At 48.2% G+C, this 13,999-nt stretch overlaps 5 protein-coding genes across 5 annotated transcripts; 2 read left to right on the top strand and 3 right to left on the bottom strand.

Moving 5' to 3' along the window:
- Positions 1 to 332: 332 nt before the first annotated feature.
- On the bottom strand, positions 333 to 2,850 carry LOC128274575 (ras-related protein Rab-4B). Its single transcript, XM_053012812.1, has 3 exons — positions 2,670 to 2,850; positions 2,491 to 2,571; positions 333 to 2,294 (listed from the first exon to the last, which is right to left on the bottom strand). Exons 1-3 carry the CDS (start codon positions 2,683 to 2,685, stop codon positions 1,714 to 1,716), a joined length of 678 nt encoding a protein of 225 aa, XP_052868772.1. The 5' UTR covers positions 2,686 to 2,850; the 3' UTR covers positions 333 to 1,713.
- A 554-nt stretch (positions 2,851 to 3,404) lies between these two features.
- On the top strand, positions 3,405 to 5,011 carry LOC128269854 (N-sulphoglucosamine sulphohydrolase). Its single transcript, XM_053007259.1, has 2 exons — positions 3,405 to 3,486; positions 3,558 to 5,011. The coding sequence occupies exons 1-2, from the start codon at positions 3,405 to 3,407 to the stop codon at positions 4,988 to 4,990; spliced, it is 1,515 nt and encodes a 504-aa protein (XP_052863219.1). The 3' UTR covers positions 4,991 to 5,011.
- A 295-nt stretch (positions 5,012 to 5,306) lies between these two features.
- Positions 5,307 to 7,340, top strand: LOC128269853 (uncharacterized). Its single transcript, XM_053007258.1, has 3 exons — positions 5,307 to 5,333; positions 5,395 to 6,349; positions 6,425 to 7,340. Exons 1-3 carry the CDS (start codon positions 5,307 to 5,309, stop codon positions 7,246 to 7,248), a joined length of 1,806 nt encoding a protein of 601 aa, XP_052863218.1. The 3' UTR covers positions 7,249 to 7,340.
- Positions 6,453 to 9,711, bottom strand: LOC128274574 (exocyst complex component 8). The gene is made up of 5 exons (XM_053012811.1): positions 9,657 to 9,711; positions 9,420 to 9,575; positions 9,012 to 9,345; positions 7,631 to 8,945; positions 6,453 to 7,550 (listed from the first exon to the last, which is right to left on the bottom strand). The coding sequence occupies exons 1-5, from the start codon at positions 9,709 to 9,711 to the stop codon at positions 7,371 to 7,373; spliced, it is 2,040 nt and encodes a 679-aa protein (XP_052868771.1). The 3' UTR covers positions 6,453 to 7,370.
- Positions 9,712 to 10,021: 310 nt separating this feature from the next.
- On the bottom strand, positions 10,022 to 10,873 carry LOC128269852 (Krueppel-like factor 17). Its single transcript, XM_053007257.1, has one exon. The coding sequence runs from the start codon at positions 10,871 to 10,873 to the stop codon at positions 10,022 to 10,024; it is 852 nt and encodes a 283-aa protein (XP_052863217.1).
- Between the last annotated feature and the right edge of the window lie 3,126 nt (positions 10,874 to 13,999).

Here is a 13,999-nt window from a genome sequence, read left to right as displayed (position 1 = left end):
AACAACGTCAAAAGTCGGTGCAATTTCGCTGTCCACACGTTACGATTTGTCTGTGCGAATCGATTGCACAGACTAAAGTAGCAGTGAAGTCGTAACGGACCGGACTTAAAATCGTTCTAACTTTTGACTTTGAATTTTCTAGTCCGAGCACTGGTTTGTGTACCGGGAAAGCGGAATCGAGCTTTTGCGTTGACGCTTCAAGTTTATGTTTCGGAGCTTTTATCGGGTTTGCGGGTGATTTTAAACGCTACTCAACCGTTTGCAACTCGCTTGCGGGACCTATTGTTTTGTCATCGTATTTTTATGGACTTACTTGCCACATTAATGTTTAAATATTTATTTGTATTACTCTGAAACTCAGGTTTTCTAATACACAGTAATAAAGGGAAAGGTTTAGTGTCTAGTCCGATGATTATTTTTACAAAGCGGACGTCACAGGTAGAATTTCTAGCACCTTCAAGCAGATTTTTACTCAACTCTATTCCGAAGCGCTTCTAACATGCCGTAAGTAGACAACTGCAAAGTTTTATTATTAGACAATTTACTGAGGGTGAACGTTTTTTGCTTCCGAATGAATAAACTCTTTTTTGTATAATAAAATAAGAAACATACGTAAATACGGCTCTATCCGCTGTTATAGATAAAAAAACACATTTGCTCTAATCTTAGTTTAGTCCTATTTTCCGGCGCCACCCGGCGAATCCTAATCTATAGTGTATAAATCGGCCTTTCTTTAGTCTCAACAGCTACGGTTTGTGAGTGAAAGGGTAGCTTTGTTGTTTCAAGACAACCGAATAGTTTTGGAAATTGTCGCATTCACTCGTGATTCCGTTTACGCTCCATTCTCTCGTTCCATCACTCGACCCATGCTTTTCCAGGCACCTTAATGTACAATATGTCCTCCGTTGGCCGCACCGGCCCCTCTGTGGTCCTGCCTGCCTCACACTGTTTGTAATCAATTTTAACCTCCACCTAAGCGCGTGTGTTTTCACACAGCAGCTGATAGTACGCACACCGCACGAAAGTAAACACCCAATTTGAAACCTAGTTAGCGATAACGGACAAGCACATTTTATGGAGAACAGAAACAATAAGAAACCGAAATGCAAACAAAACAAAAAGCAACCTTCTATAACCTTACTGTTTTCAGGTACACCTTGGTGCAGCTAGTGGCTTGGGTTCTTCTGCTACGGAAAAAAGAGGAAAAATAACTAATGCACCGAAAGCAAGATTCATTTATCAAACAAAAGTTTAACACGATAAGAGAAAGCATAACACAGACACAGGTTGACTCTTCAAATGCGTTCCGAAAGGCGGCAGGGCTTTGGCGCGACGAATGCCGAATAAATGTTCAAATTTAATTTACACCCGAATACTGCTCCTTAAGCTGAACAAACAATCGCCAATCGGTCGAGGGGTCGTTCATTGTTCGACGGCATTTTTGGGTTTTCCTTTTCCTTTTAGCACAGTTTTGAGATTCGATCACCGATAGAAGATACTGTCGCCACCAATCGCATCACGTATTCTATCAAGTGGCGGTTTTGTTTTATCTATCAGTAACTGATAATGCGCATAAACGGTCGATATTTTTATGGTATCTTCTTGGCGGAAGCAATTTGCCCTCCGGACGAAAAGGTAAATCCAACAAGAGGAAAGGTTTCAAACGTTACCAACCTTAACAGCGTGGTGTGGTCATCCTCCTCCGGACACCGTCTACGAACGACAGCCACCACCACCGGCGCAGTCTGGTCGTAGGCGGCTCCTCGGGGAGGTTTGTCCACTGGCGAGCGCTCCGCCGGTAGCATTCCGGGTCGACGCATCGCCATACTGAATGCCGCTGCCGATCCGCTCTGGATCGAGCTCTCCGGTCTCGATCTTAGCCAGGATCGTTTTGGAGCACTTCAAAAAGGCTTCCTCAACGTTTTCGCCCGTCTTGGCGCTCGTCTCCAGAAATATAAGCTCGTTCTCCTGCGCAAAGTTGCTCGCCTCCAGGAACGTGACCTCGCGTTCCTCCTCCAGGTCCTTCTTGTTGCCGACGAGCAGGATGCAGATGTTCTGGCTGGCCAGCGTCCGCGCATCGTTCAACCAGTTCCACAGCACGTTGAAGCTGTCCCGCGAGGTGGTGTCGTAAACGAGCAGCGCGCCGGCAGCCCCGCGGTAGTACGAACGGGTCACGGAACGGAACCGCTCCTGCCCAGCCGTATCCCAGATCTGCAGCTTGATCGACTTACCGCCCACATTCACGATTCGCGAACCGAACTCCACGCCGATTGTGTGCGAGCTGTCCTCTTTGACTGGACGGACCAGCGGTCAAGGACGAGAAAATACAAACAAACATTGTTTTGACTGAACTTTCACATTTGGCACGATTGTAAGCGTAGCGCGCTAACGCACAAAGCCACGGACGATACGGTCCGGTGCACACAGCGCCAGCAAAACTGTAACACTGGTACGTACGCAAAGGGGGTCAAGTCGGGGGCAGCAACTTACATTTGTTTTCGATAAAGTGATGCAGCAGACAGGACTTTCCGCTGCCAGCACGACCGATGATGAGAAACTTGAACAGATAATCTGGCGCAATAAGGACGGACGAAACAGGAAAAGGTCAAAAATGAATATTTTACATGCACCAGCGAGCGAACGAGCGCAGAACAAGAGCGAACATTTACCGTATGATTCCGACATGTTTACGGTCCGTCGTTGTCACAGCTTTTTTCTACTCTCTACGTTTTGCGCAAAACCGAGCCCGAGGTGGCCAGCTACACAAACAAAACCGTTCGCCGTATTGTGCGAACTCTCGCGATGCTGGAACACGATAATTATTCACCTACGCTCGCGTTTAGTCACCAATGATTATCTTCTGCCTCTGTTCTGCGGGTCTGTTGTTTCACTACGACGTTGTGTTCGCAGTGCTTTGCGTGTTTTGGATGTTGGATCGAACACTGATGTTTTGACATTTAACGCAGGCGAAACGGACAGCGCGTTACGAGAGGCGAACGTAACGCCTCATCGAAGCGATCGTGGAGCTTTGTGAATGAAGCAGCGAAAATAATATTCAACCGCTGCGCCACACAATGTACATTATTTTTAATAAAAATCTGCACATTTTCCTTAAACGCACATAAAACCACGGTTTGCTTTCAGTGATAGATGGTCCGTTTTTTCAAAATCCTTTACGCTAGTTTGAATATTCAAACGGTAACCCCGCTAACGCAACCCTGCTGTGCGATGCTTTGTTTCGGGCGAGCCTAGTTTCGGAAGCAAAAACTGACGAAAACAAAATGGAAAAGTGAAAGGTGAAACTTCCCGGCGTAGATCGTGGGATCGTGAGATTGCGGCCATAAAAACCAACTTCAACCCAATGGAACATTAGTCACCTCCCAAACATCGTGGCCAAGTGAACAATGTCGTTTCTAGCGTTTTTATTCTTCGGCCTGAGTTTATTTGCCGTTTCTTTGGAGGCCAAAAATGTGTTGTTACTTTTGGGTAATGATCTTCAAGTAAGAGTGGTTAAACGGTTCATTCATTTGAGATTTTCCCTAATTTCTATTGGACAGCTGACGATGGGGGCTTTGAGATGGGCAGCTACCGAAACCGGATCGTGCAGACGCCGTACCTTGATGCGCTGGCAAAAGAAAGTTTGATCTTCAACAATGCGTACGCCTCGGTTAGCAGCTGTTCACCGTCCCGTGCATCAATACTGACCGGCATGCCGGAGCATCAGAACGGCCAGTACGGGCTGCACAATGGGGTGCATAATTTCAACTCCCTCCCGAAAGTTAACAGCATCTCCTCGATTCTCACGCGTCATGGCATTAGGACGGGTTTGATCGGCAAGAAGCACATCGGTCCGGATGATACGTATCGCTTCGATTACGAGCGTACCGAGGAACAGTATCCGATCAATCAGGTCGGACGCAACATTACCCAGATTAAGCTGTTTGTGAGGGAATTTCTGCAGCAAAGCAAAGCCTCGGGCAACGATTCATTCTTTTTGATGGTATCCTTCCACGATCCCCATCGGTGCGGACACATAACCCCCCAGTACGGAAGCTTCTGTGAGCGGTGGGGTTCGGGTGAGGAAGGTATGGGCCTGATTCCGGACTGGCATCCGATCTACTACGTGTGGGACCAGATCGATCTGCCGTACTACGTACCGGACACCAAACCAGCACGCTACGATGTGGCCGCCCAATACACGACCATTTCGCGTCTCGATCAAGGCGTTGGGCTCGTGCTGAAGGAACTGCGCGATGCCGGGCTGGAGGAAGACACACTGGTTGTGTATACGTCCGACAATGGGCCACCGTTGCCCGCTGCCCGCACGAATCTGTACGATCCGGGTATGGCCGAACCCATGTTTATGCGATCACCCGAAAAAGGTTCTCGGCGGAACGAAGTAACGTACTCAATGACCAGCCATCTCGATCTGGTGCCAACGTTTCTCGAGTGGTACAACATCTCGCATCCCAAACCGGCCACACTAACAGGACGCAGTTTGTTGCCGCTGCTCTTCCACGAACCGACGCAAGGACCGTCCAATCAGGACGATGCCGTGTTCGCCAGCCAGAGCTTCCACGAAATCACCATGACGTACCCGATGCGTGCGATTCGTACCAAGCGCTACAAACTGATCCACAACATCAACTACCAGCTGCCGTTCCCGATCGATCAGGATTTCTACGTTTCGCCCACGTTTCAGGACATTCTAAACCGGACGCTCGCCAAGCAGCCCGTGCCGTGGTACAAAACTCTTCGTTCGTATTACCAGCGCCCAGAATGGGAGTTGTACGATCTGAAGATGGATCCAACGGAATCAAGGAATTTGTTTGGCAAGAGCAGCATGAAAGACACGTTCCAGCAGCTTCATGATCGACTGCAAAAGTGGCTCGAAACAACGAACGATCCGTTCCGCTGTGCCCCGGATGGAGTGCTGCAAAATACGGGCGAATATGAAGACAATCCGACGTGCCTTACTCTAGCTCATTAGACACGAAAGACGCTCGCCGTGCAGTGCAATTCCATTTCTATTCTGGTGTTGACCGAAATGAAAACAGTAATACTCATTAATAAAACAACGGTTCAATCATAATAATTTAGCAAACGAATAACATTTTACAAATTTGAGGATAAGAATCGAGCGGATTTTGTGTATTTTCGATAGCCTTCGTAGAAGATGCAGAGGATCGCGTGTAACGCGTAACGCAGTATCCTTGTCGCGGCTGTCAAAATGTCACGTTTTACAGAATGTAAACAAACAGGCGTTGCGGCATTTTGCATCCAAGCAACACGTTCTCCGGCTAAATATGGCCCACAAAGAATTACGTTTGGAGGTAAAAGTATTCCGTTTCGCGGTGACCAAGAAGAAGTTTAAACTAGTTTCACCTTTTGCAGGTTGCCAAACTACGGGCACTGGTAAAAACCGCCCGCACGAACATCGTCCGCAAGCTGTTGCGCGATCGAAAGTTTTGGTCCAACAAATTGACTACCTCGAGTGATAACAGCCGTGCGGCAAAGAAAGCTGAAGCTTCCGAGGCCATCTCGCAGCACATACGATCAGTCCGCACGTACCAACTAGTGAAGGATGTTATACGCTTCGAGGTGCGGAAAAATGATCCATCAACGAAAGTGTCGACCGATATCGCCGATCGGACTTTGCTACGATTTCATGCGGACACGAAGCTCAGCTCCGCTGTCAAGTCGCTCGTAGATCGGTTCGAATTGCGACGAAACGATCCACTCATAGACAAGGTGGTGCAGGAAAGTCGCGTAAAAACTAGTGAATCGACCGATGATACCGCACGAAAGAAGAAAAAGAAACCCAAACCTAACACGGCCAAAGCCAAAAAGGTCCAATCGAAGGTAGATAAACCCAAAAGCCAAAAACAATCAAAAGCGGCAGAAAAGACGAAATCAATCGCTAAGAACGAAACAGATGAGGATGAAGACGATCAAAGTGACCACAGTATAGCGACTGAGGAGAGTGACACTGCCGATGAACGGCCAATTGAAAAATCGAAAGACAAATCCAAACCAGAGCTTCCTGCCAAACAAAGCAAAAAGAAACGCAACAAAAAGGGAACGCCCGCGAACCTGAAACCCCCGGAAGAAGATGACGAGGACGAGGATGGCTCCACGATGGTTCAGGACAGCTTTTTTGTTACGGAATCGGGGGGCAATTATGTTGCCGTGGCGCCCGTGCTGAAGAAAGGAGAACAAGAGTCTAGCGACGAAGTCGAAGAAGCAGAGCAAAGTTGGAAATTGTCGTTCAAGCGGAAAAAGTACCATGAAAGCGGCCCTCCAAACGCTTCGAATGGAAGTCAGACTGGCCAGCGTGGTAAGGGAAAAGGTACTTTTGTGATATCGACTACTATCGTTGATTTCGACTACAATATTGTATTATATATATTTTATTTTCTAGCAGGCAATAAACCAATGTTTGCTACGGCGGATGATGCTCGCCCTGCGAAACGTAACAGAAATGACCAAGGAAAGATTGAAGCGGAACCGGATCTACATCCGTCTTGGTTGGCGAAGCAGAAACAGAAAGGAATACAGCCTTTTGCGGGAAAGAAGGTTGTGTTTGATGAAGACACCTCTTCGAAGGGAAAGTTCAACGAGGATCTGCACCCATCGTGGGCTGCAAAGCAGGCCCAAAAGGGTATTAAACCGTTTGCCGGCCGGAAGACGGTGTTTGATGACGAAAGCGCCAAACCGAAAGGGGCGCCAGTGGGTGACCTTCATCCTTCGTGGGCTGCAAAACAGGCCCAGAAGGGCATCAAACCGTTTGCTGGGAAAAAAATAAACTTCGATGAAGATAGTAGCGCAGCACCGATCGTGAAGTCCGCCAACGATCTCCACCCTTCGTGGGCTGCAAAACAGGCCCAGAAAGGCATCAAACCGTTTGCCGGGAAAAAGATCATCTTTGGCGATCAAGGAGCAAACGGTGGCCGACCGCAAGCTGCCTCGAAGGAAGTAGAAACCAACCTTCATCCCTCGTGGGTCGCAAAACAGGCCCAGAAAGGTCTGAAACCGTTCGCCGGTAAAAAGACTACCTTCGATGACGACGAAACAACTTCAACCGAACGCCGAAAAACCGCCCGAACCAAGGATTCGCCAACGAACGGTGAAATGCGTTCCGCCAAGCTTCAATCGGTTACCAACGATCTGCATCCATCGTGGGCAGCGAAACAAGCCCAGAAGGGTATTAAACAGTTTGAGGGAAAAAAAATTAGCTTCGGCGATTAATGAACCGCTGGGAAACGATTATGCATTTTGTTAGCTCCAGTTGATCCATAGCTAAGGTTAATTGTGTTAACGATAAATAAATTAATCTTAAAACTCAACATGCTTGCCACACCGTCGTTCCTCTAAAGCACATCCGTTTGGTAGACACTGCGGGGTTTCGGCTTCGGAGGCACTGTCCGTAGTTGGGCCTGCAGCTCTAGTAGCAGTTCCGGCTTTTTGCCAGCAATACGCTCGAACCGATTCATCGCAATTGGAAGCAGCACCTCCACCATGTACGTTTTGTTCTTTGCCACGAACTTCATCTGCAGGGCAAAGAAACGGAACAAAGTTCTTATATTGTCGGGCATTTGGCAACAGCTAAGCATTTCGCTTAGATACCTACATCGGCGTTGAGCGAGTTGGGTGGCTTGGTGGAATGTTGCGAAAGGAAGAGTTCACGGATCAGCATCTCCGCGTCGCGCTGCAGCGAATCGTACTTCGCAAGAAAGGCACAACTTTCGGTCGTTTGGATCAGATGTCGGGAGAAAATGACCGTCGCCTGCGTCAGATTGATCCACGTGTCGCCCGTCACGTACAGCCGGAAGTCGATCCCGAGCGGCTCGAACTCTTTCAGCAGCGTACGTAGTCCGGTTTTCGTTTGCAGATTGTACGGCTGCCACGGATCTTCGGTGCGACCGATCGAGTCCACCAAGCGGTAGCGTGCCTCATCGAGCAGCTGCTCGAGCGTGCTGCGCAACAGACCCTCCATGTGGTACGACAGATCGAGACCGATCTCCCGCAGCTTCAGACACGGTTCGCGCACGCCCTCCACCACCTTTGCCACCGTCTCGAGCTGGGTGTCCTTCGTGAGATAGTGTTTGATGAGCTGTGAGGCAAAGTGTTGCAGTTCCATGTTGCACCACACGATCAGCGCACTGGTGCAGGAAGCTTTGGCACTGAAGGCCCGCAGAAACTCGCTCGCCACGAGTGCCACGTCGCAGAAAAACAGCTCGGAAACGGCCAGATTATTACGGCGCGCTTGACGCTGCGACGAACGGATTGCAGTGGTGCAGACACGTAGCAGAATAGTGCACGCTTCGCGGGATTTTTCCATCTCCACCAGTAGCTTCAGTGGCCGACGGCTGGACCGCAGGGCAGCCTGTAGACTGCGGCTCTGGGAGCTCGACAGTTCGTGCATTAGAACGGACGCCAGTGATACCTTCAAGTTCCGTACCTTTTCGCCAATCTCTGCCGCTCCGTGGAAGGAACTGTCGCGGGCCAGATGCTCTTCACACTTTTGCAGTAACGCCAAACTGTCCTCGAAGTGACGTTGTGCAATTTCGGCTTGGATTTCTTCCGGTGCCGTCACCAGCCAATCGGGAGGGAGATTTTCCACGATCACCCGTCCAACTTCCGATGCCGTGGGGCTGAGAGCAAGCAGTTCGCTGTCGGTGGACTTCTGTGGGATCATGTCGAACTTTAGGCTCGTTGGTGGCTGTGGAGCTTGCGCTTTTTTCGGTTTCTTCACTTGGTGGAACTTGATCGCCGCCTCGAACTTGTCGATCCACTCCTGCTTGGTGGCCGAATTGATGCACTGGAAGATCCGCGCTCGGTCGCTGGTGATGACGTTGATTGCGTTCTTATTTACCCCGTCCAGATCCTTGATGTTGATGACGGCGATCTTTTTTGTCTCGTATTCGGTGACAAACTCCAGTTTCCTAGGTTAGCGGGTTTAGAGCGATTGTAATTTCTTCACAATCAGAAAAGCATCGAAATTTTCTCACTTGTCATGCTTCACTTTCGCCAACACGAGCACCTCGTTGAACAGGAACAGATGGATCCGACAGATCGGCCGATAGTCGTTCGAATCGAGCTCTATAAGGCCTCCCTCGTGGATGAAAAATTTATCATCCAAGTTACCCTTGTACCCGAGCAACGATTCCTTGATCAGCTGAATCGCTTTCCGGTTTTGTTGTTCCTCGTTCACGTTCGGATCCAAACTTTGCTCTTCGATGATGTTTTTCTGCTCATCCAAGAGTGATTCATCGCGCAGCGTCGTCAATAAATTGCGCTGCTCGATTAGGATGTGTGAAAGTTGATACATTTCCGACTCGAGATCTGGAAATTGAGCAAGAACCTCCAATCGATGCCGGTCGGTTGCAAGAGTTTGGTTGCGCCGAAAGATTACTCACGCGAGATCTCCTTGGCCGTTTCGATGAACTGCATATAGTTTTCGTAAACATGCTTTTTCAACGTTGACGACACGGTTTCGCTCAGACCGTGAATTTTCTGTTTCGTTTGCAGCAGTTCCGGACCTCCGACACAATCCTGCACGAGATTTTTCACGTCTGCGAAAACAAACCGGACAGCGATCAATGTCGGGCACGTCGACACTCTAAACAGCAAATGATTAAGTTTACTTGACTTACATTTCTCGGCATTGAAATTATCCTTTTCGAACATTGCTGTGCTAGCTTCGGGCATTTTGATTGGGGTTTTTTACAATATCAAACAACGATAAACACTGGAATTGGGCGTATTTGCGGACGCAGACCCGCGTTACTCTGATTGCCAAGCGAATATTTGTTGTGACAGCAGAGTAACGTTACCGTAACGCGTAACGTCACAGGGTGCTACGGGATGTTTGGTGCCGATTCACATTCAAACGATTTGAAACTGATGGTTGGAATTGAAAGAGGAATAAATTTGTGATATTAAATATTGCATTCAAACAATCATGTTTATTGGGAGTTAAATAATTTTACTTCGCACCATGAAGCTTCCATCTTCTTTTTCATTTCGCTGACACTTTTCCCGTTTGCTTTGGCTTTCGTCCAGGTCGTCCCCTCATCGGCACAGTTCCCGTCCATGAACCCACCATGCCCTTTGGTTTTCCGCTTCCCGCGGCAAGTTTCCGCTCGTGCACTTTCCTGTGCTTTGCCAGATGGTCCGATCGCGAGAAGCACTTGGGACAGTACTCACAGCGGTACGGTTTCACACCGGAGTGCGATCGGAAGTGCCGCGAAAGCTCATCCGACCGCGAAAAACGCCACTGGCATCCGGGCCACTTGCAGTGATACGGCTTATCACCGACATGGCGGCGTAAGTGCGCCTTCAGGTGGACTGGCTTCGCGTACACTTTGCGGCACGTTTCGAACGGACACACAAACGTACCGATGGAGTCGGGATCGTTTTCACTTTGCTTTCTGACGGTTCCTGCTGCCGAGCGTCGTTTAGAAGCCGGCAGCAGTCGATGGGATACAGTATCGCTTTCGAACGGTTTCGGTTGTCGAATGAAGGCATCGCACGACTCATCACAAAGGTACGTCTTTTCCGGTAGTTGCAGCTCGTTTTCCCACAGTTGACTAAAATCCACACAGTTGTACTCAAGGATGAAGTTTTCTACGTTCAGTTCCAGCTGAAGATCAACCACATCGTCGAGAATCTGGAGCAGTTCGGTGGAGCTCGGTGGATGAACCTCGACGCTAGGTGCCGCGCTCACGTCCGGACCGACAGTAGATTCCGCACACGGTACGCAAAGTTCGGCCATTTCGTACGCCAGGTATGCATCGTCCTGCTGCAGCTCAGTGTAGAGATGGTAGAATCCATTCGCAAGAAAATCTTCCGACGAGTGATCAACGGCCATTCTTCCGGGCTGGTTTTTTACGAACCTGCTGCTACCGATCACCGAGGCTAACTAACGGTTCTAGAATGAAGCCATCGTCGACAAACGCAAATCGGCGTGTATTCGATGGCCGCGAAAGCTGATACTCTCCCCATAGCGATCGCTTCCCGGCGGGGTTTTCTCTCCTTTCGGTAGATAAACCTGATAACACGCTGGCGTCAGTCTGAATGAGCAGTACTGATGTGACACCATTGTCCGTTGTAGGCTGGAGATCGCAAAACACTGTCCAGCACGGCAGAGAAGTCTGGTGCAGATACCGCCGAAGCGCCCTCGATCAACGCTGCACAGCGGCACATTAGTGTCAGATGACGACCGGCATCCTTCGAGGCTTCGGGACGCTTCGACCGATCGATCCTCCATTTATCTCCCAACCCAACTAGATCCGTTAATCTTGGCCGCTGTTGCCTACTAGCAACACTTGATTGTTGTTTTATCGCACACCCAGAGCAGGCTCGGAAAAGAGTTTACTGGTTTTGTTTGGCCCCTACTCATCAATCAGCTACCGATGGGACCGATGAAATGGTTGATGCGTGTGTTTGACGAATGAACGCCAACAGAGGCAGCACAAAAACCAGATGTCCCCTGCCGTATCTCTCGTGCGGCGTCGTGGTCATCACTGATGACTAGTCCCCTGGGAACCTGTTGCCATTTGCCTTTTCACCCCGAGCGATTATCCCGTCCGTTTAGCGCCTCAGCACAGCGCTCGATGTTGATCTGTTTCATATCAACTGAACTATTTGTCGTGACAAAAAGGAATAAAATTAAAGAAGAAAAACCGAAGAGTTCCAGAAATTAATTCCCAAATTACGTGGTTACTCCAAGGCTGAAGCAGAAAGGCCATAATGCATATAACACGCTTATCAGAGCGGTATACTTACTTGTGTGCTGACGAAAGCAACCAAACTAAGAAGTAATCTAAGAAATAAGCAAACGGCCGTTGGGTTTCATTGTCCATTTCTAAAAATATCTATTACGATTTTCACTTTGAACTTCTCTTTTTGCTTTCACAATGCGCTTCTCTGAACTTCATCATCATGTTGCTATCCTATTCGCCGTAGAAGATTATCTGAAGTTGGGCGAGGCCACCGGACCCCCCCGCGGCCTTCGACAAATGAACTAATTCTTGTAATGCCGATCTGTCGTCGATGCTGATGGGGATCATATCTTTATAATAACTTTTACTATCAGCAGCGTAGTAAACGTAGCCAACACCGAGGCGCTTGAATTTGTTTGATTTCACAACGAATTCCCACAACGACTCCGTCGACGTGCGAACTATTTCTGTTTGTTGTTGAGGAAATTGGGTTAACTTTACGCTGTGCTGGGAGAGTTTGATTTTGTTAGTAAAAACTGATGCTTCTTGGTATAAAATATCTTTGTGTAATAATTGATACATGGAAAGGGCTTAAAGCTGAGGAATTTGACCAATATGTTCATCAATCTGTGTGATTGACTGCGTACTCCTGTGTTTCTGTCCAACGGCCGTCCGCGTCGCTGTGTAGATGGAGCAAGATTGAATCAGCAGTTATAGAGGAAAGCCAATTGTGTGTTTGGCAATTTCTTGCAGCATCCGTCCGTCCACTTTTCTTTCCAACTCCAACGCTGTCCTCACGGCATTCCTTCCGCGGTGGCAAAATTCGAAACGCATTTCTTCTGTCTTGCACGCGACCCTAGCTTGGTTCTCCAGGCGGTACCACACGTCGTGCCACGGTGCATCGTTTCTATTGCGTTTTGTTTGCGCACAGCAGAAGTTTTTATATTAGGCGATTCCGGTTGGGAATTTGCTCCACAAGTCTGCCATCCTTGCCATGCTTCTTTATTCATCTTTTGTTTTACAACTAAACACACGCATAAACTAACACGATGTGAAGTTTAGGTGCTGCGCATAGATCGGGCGCCTTCTGCCTTAATTACACGAATTTGGCGGTTTCATATGTTTCGCCCTCCCGCACTTTGCTCGGTTTGCGTTGATGCTTTGATTAAGTGTTCGGTTGTTTCGATATCCTGTTTTCCCGCGTTGGCTCTAATTTAGGTGCATTTGAAGTTCCCCGTCCGTTTTTACCGTTTGAAACCGCTCAGAAATGCCTCGAAGGGGATCAATACTGTACACACACAGTAAGTAAGTGTTATAGGTTTAATTTATGTTTCTCTCGCTCGCCCTTTTTTCTTTCTCTTTTCACTTCCCTTCCTCTTTCTGTGTTCTCTTCGTTCTCTACTAAGCAACTGATTTCTTTCGCTATGTGCAACGTCATTTTACATTTACATTGTTTTGCTTAGTTATTTATACAACTGTTTCAAGCGACACTTTGCATCCCGGCCACAGAGGGATGTCATTTATTGACCATCTGCGTATTTACTGTACTCCTTCAGGGTAACGTAGAATTGGTTTCCGCATTGAAGATCCGCTTGGTAGATTTTAGCAGCTCAGCGAAGGGGGACATGAATCAATTCTCAGCAGCAAACTAAACTCTCCGTACACCGGAGAGTTTGCTTTCGTTTTTGCTGCCAGTTTTGGTTTCGATTAGCCTGCATTTCATCGTACGAATTACATTGAACGGTTTTTACACTAAGTCACTTTCAACATCGTCACAGTTTCAACAGTTTGTGCTTCCTGCCACTGCTGTTGTGTGTGTGCTTCAGGTTTTTAGATTTTTTGCTACCGTCGACACTCTGCTCCCGTTTGCTTAACTTTACTTAATGCTTAGTTTGTGTTTGTCCCTCGTTCGCTGCTCGCACGACGGCACGATACTCGTGCGGCACCTCATAATCCACCACTTTTTGTTTAGAAATCTAGAAAACAAATATTTAACTGAAACGCGGTACTCGCCGTTTAGCCTTCCTTTTTTGCGGTACGCCCCCCGCGGGGCATCCATCTATTTTACATCGCGCCGTTGAGTTTCGACTTCTCGTGAATTCCGCGTCGTCGTTGTCAACTGCATCAACCACTTTACCAACATACGTTTTCGGGTTGCAATATGCATTATTTGTTACCTACGGCCTAGATAGCTTTAGGTCACTTTATGTGTGTTTGTTTTCTTTTTCGTTACCTCTGTTGGTTCTTCTTTGTGTGTTGATTTTTCATTTGTT

The sequence above is a fragment of the Anopheles cruzii genome, chromosome 3 (genome assembly GCF_943734635.1).
Source record: "Anopheles cruzii chromosome 3, idAnoCruzAS_RS32_06, whole genome shotgun sequence".
NCBI lineage: Eukaryota > Metazoa > Arthropoda > Insecta > Diptera > Culicidae > Anopheles > Anopheles cruzii.
Note: the sequence above shows the minus strand (reverse complement) of the source record. Positions and strands in the feature narration are given on the sequence as shown.

Coding starts and splice junctions, on each gene's coding strand:
- LOC128274574 (XM_053012811.1), bottom strand. CDS start 9,711: ATGCCCGAAGCTAGCACAGCAATGTTCGAAAAGGATAATTTCAATGCC. Junction 9,576..9,656: donor TAATTTCAATGCCGAGAAAT/GTAAGTCAAGTA, acceptor TTGTTTTCGCAG/ACGTGAAAAATCTCGTGCAG. Junction 8,946..9,011: donor GCGAAAGTGAAGCATGACAA/GTGAGAAAATTT, acceptor CCGCTAACCTAG/GAAACTGGAGTTTGTCACCG.
- LOC128269854 (XM_053007259.1), top strand. CDS start 3,405: ATGTCGTTTCTAGCGTTTTTATTCTTCGGCCTGAGTTTATTTGCCGTT. Junction 3,487..3,557: donor AAATGTGTTGTTACTTTTGG/GTAATGATCTTC, acceptor TCTATTGGACAG/CTGACGATGGGGGCTTTGAG.
- LOC128274575 (XM_053012812.1), bottom strand. Junction 2,295..2,490: donor TCACTTTATCGAAAACAAAT/GTAAGTTGCTGC, acceptor TGGTCCGTCCAG/TCAAAGAGGACAGCTCGCAC.
- LOC128269852 (XM_053007257.1), bottom strand. CDS start 10,873: ATGGCCGTTGATCACTCGTCGGAAGATTTTCTTGCGAATGGATTCTAC.
- LOC128269853 (XM_053007258.1), top strand. CDS start 5,307: ATGGCCCACAAAGAATTACGTTTGGAG. Junction 5,334..5,394: donor ACAAAGAATTACGTTTGGAG/GTAAAAGTATTC, acceptor CACCTTTTGCAG/GTTGCCAAACTACGGGCACT. Junction 6,350..6,424: donor CCAGCGTGGTAAGGGAAAAG/GTACTTTTGTGA, acceptor ATTTTCTAGCAG/GCAATAAACCAATGTTTGCT.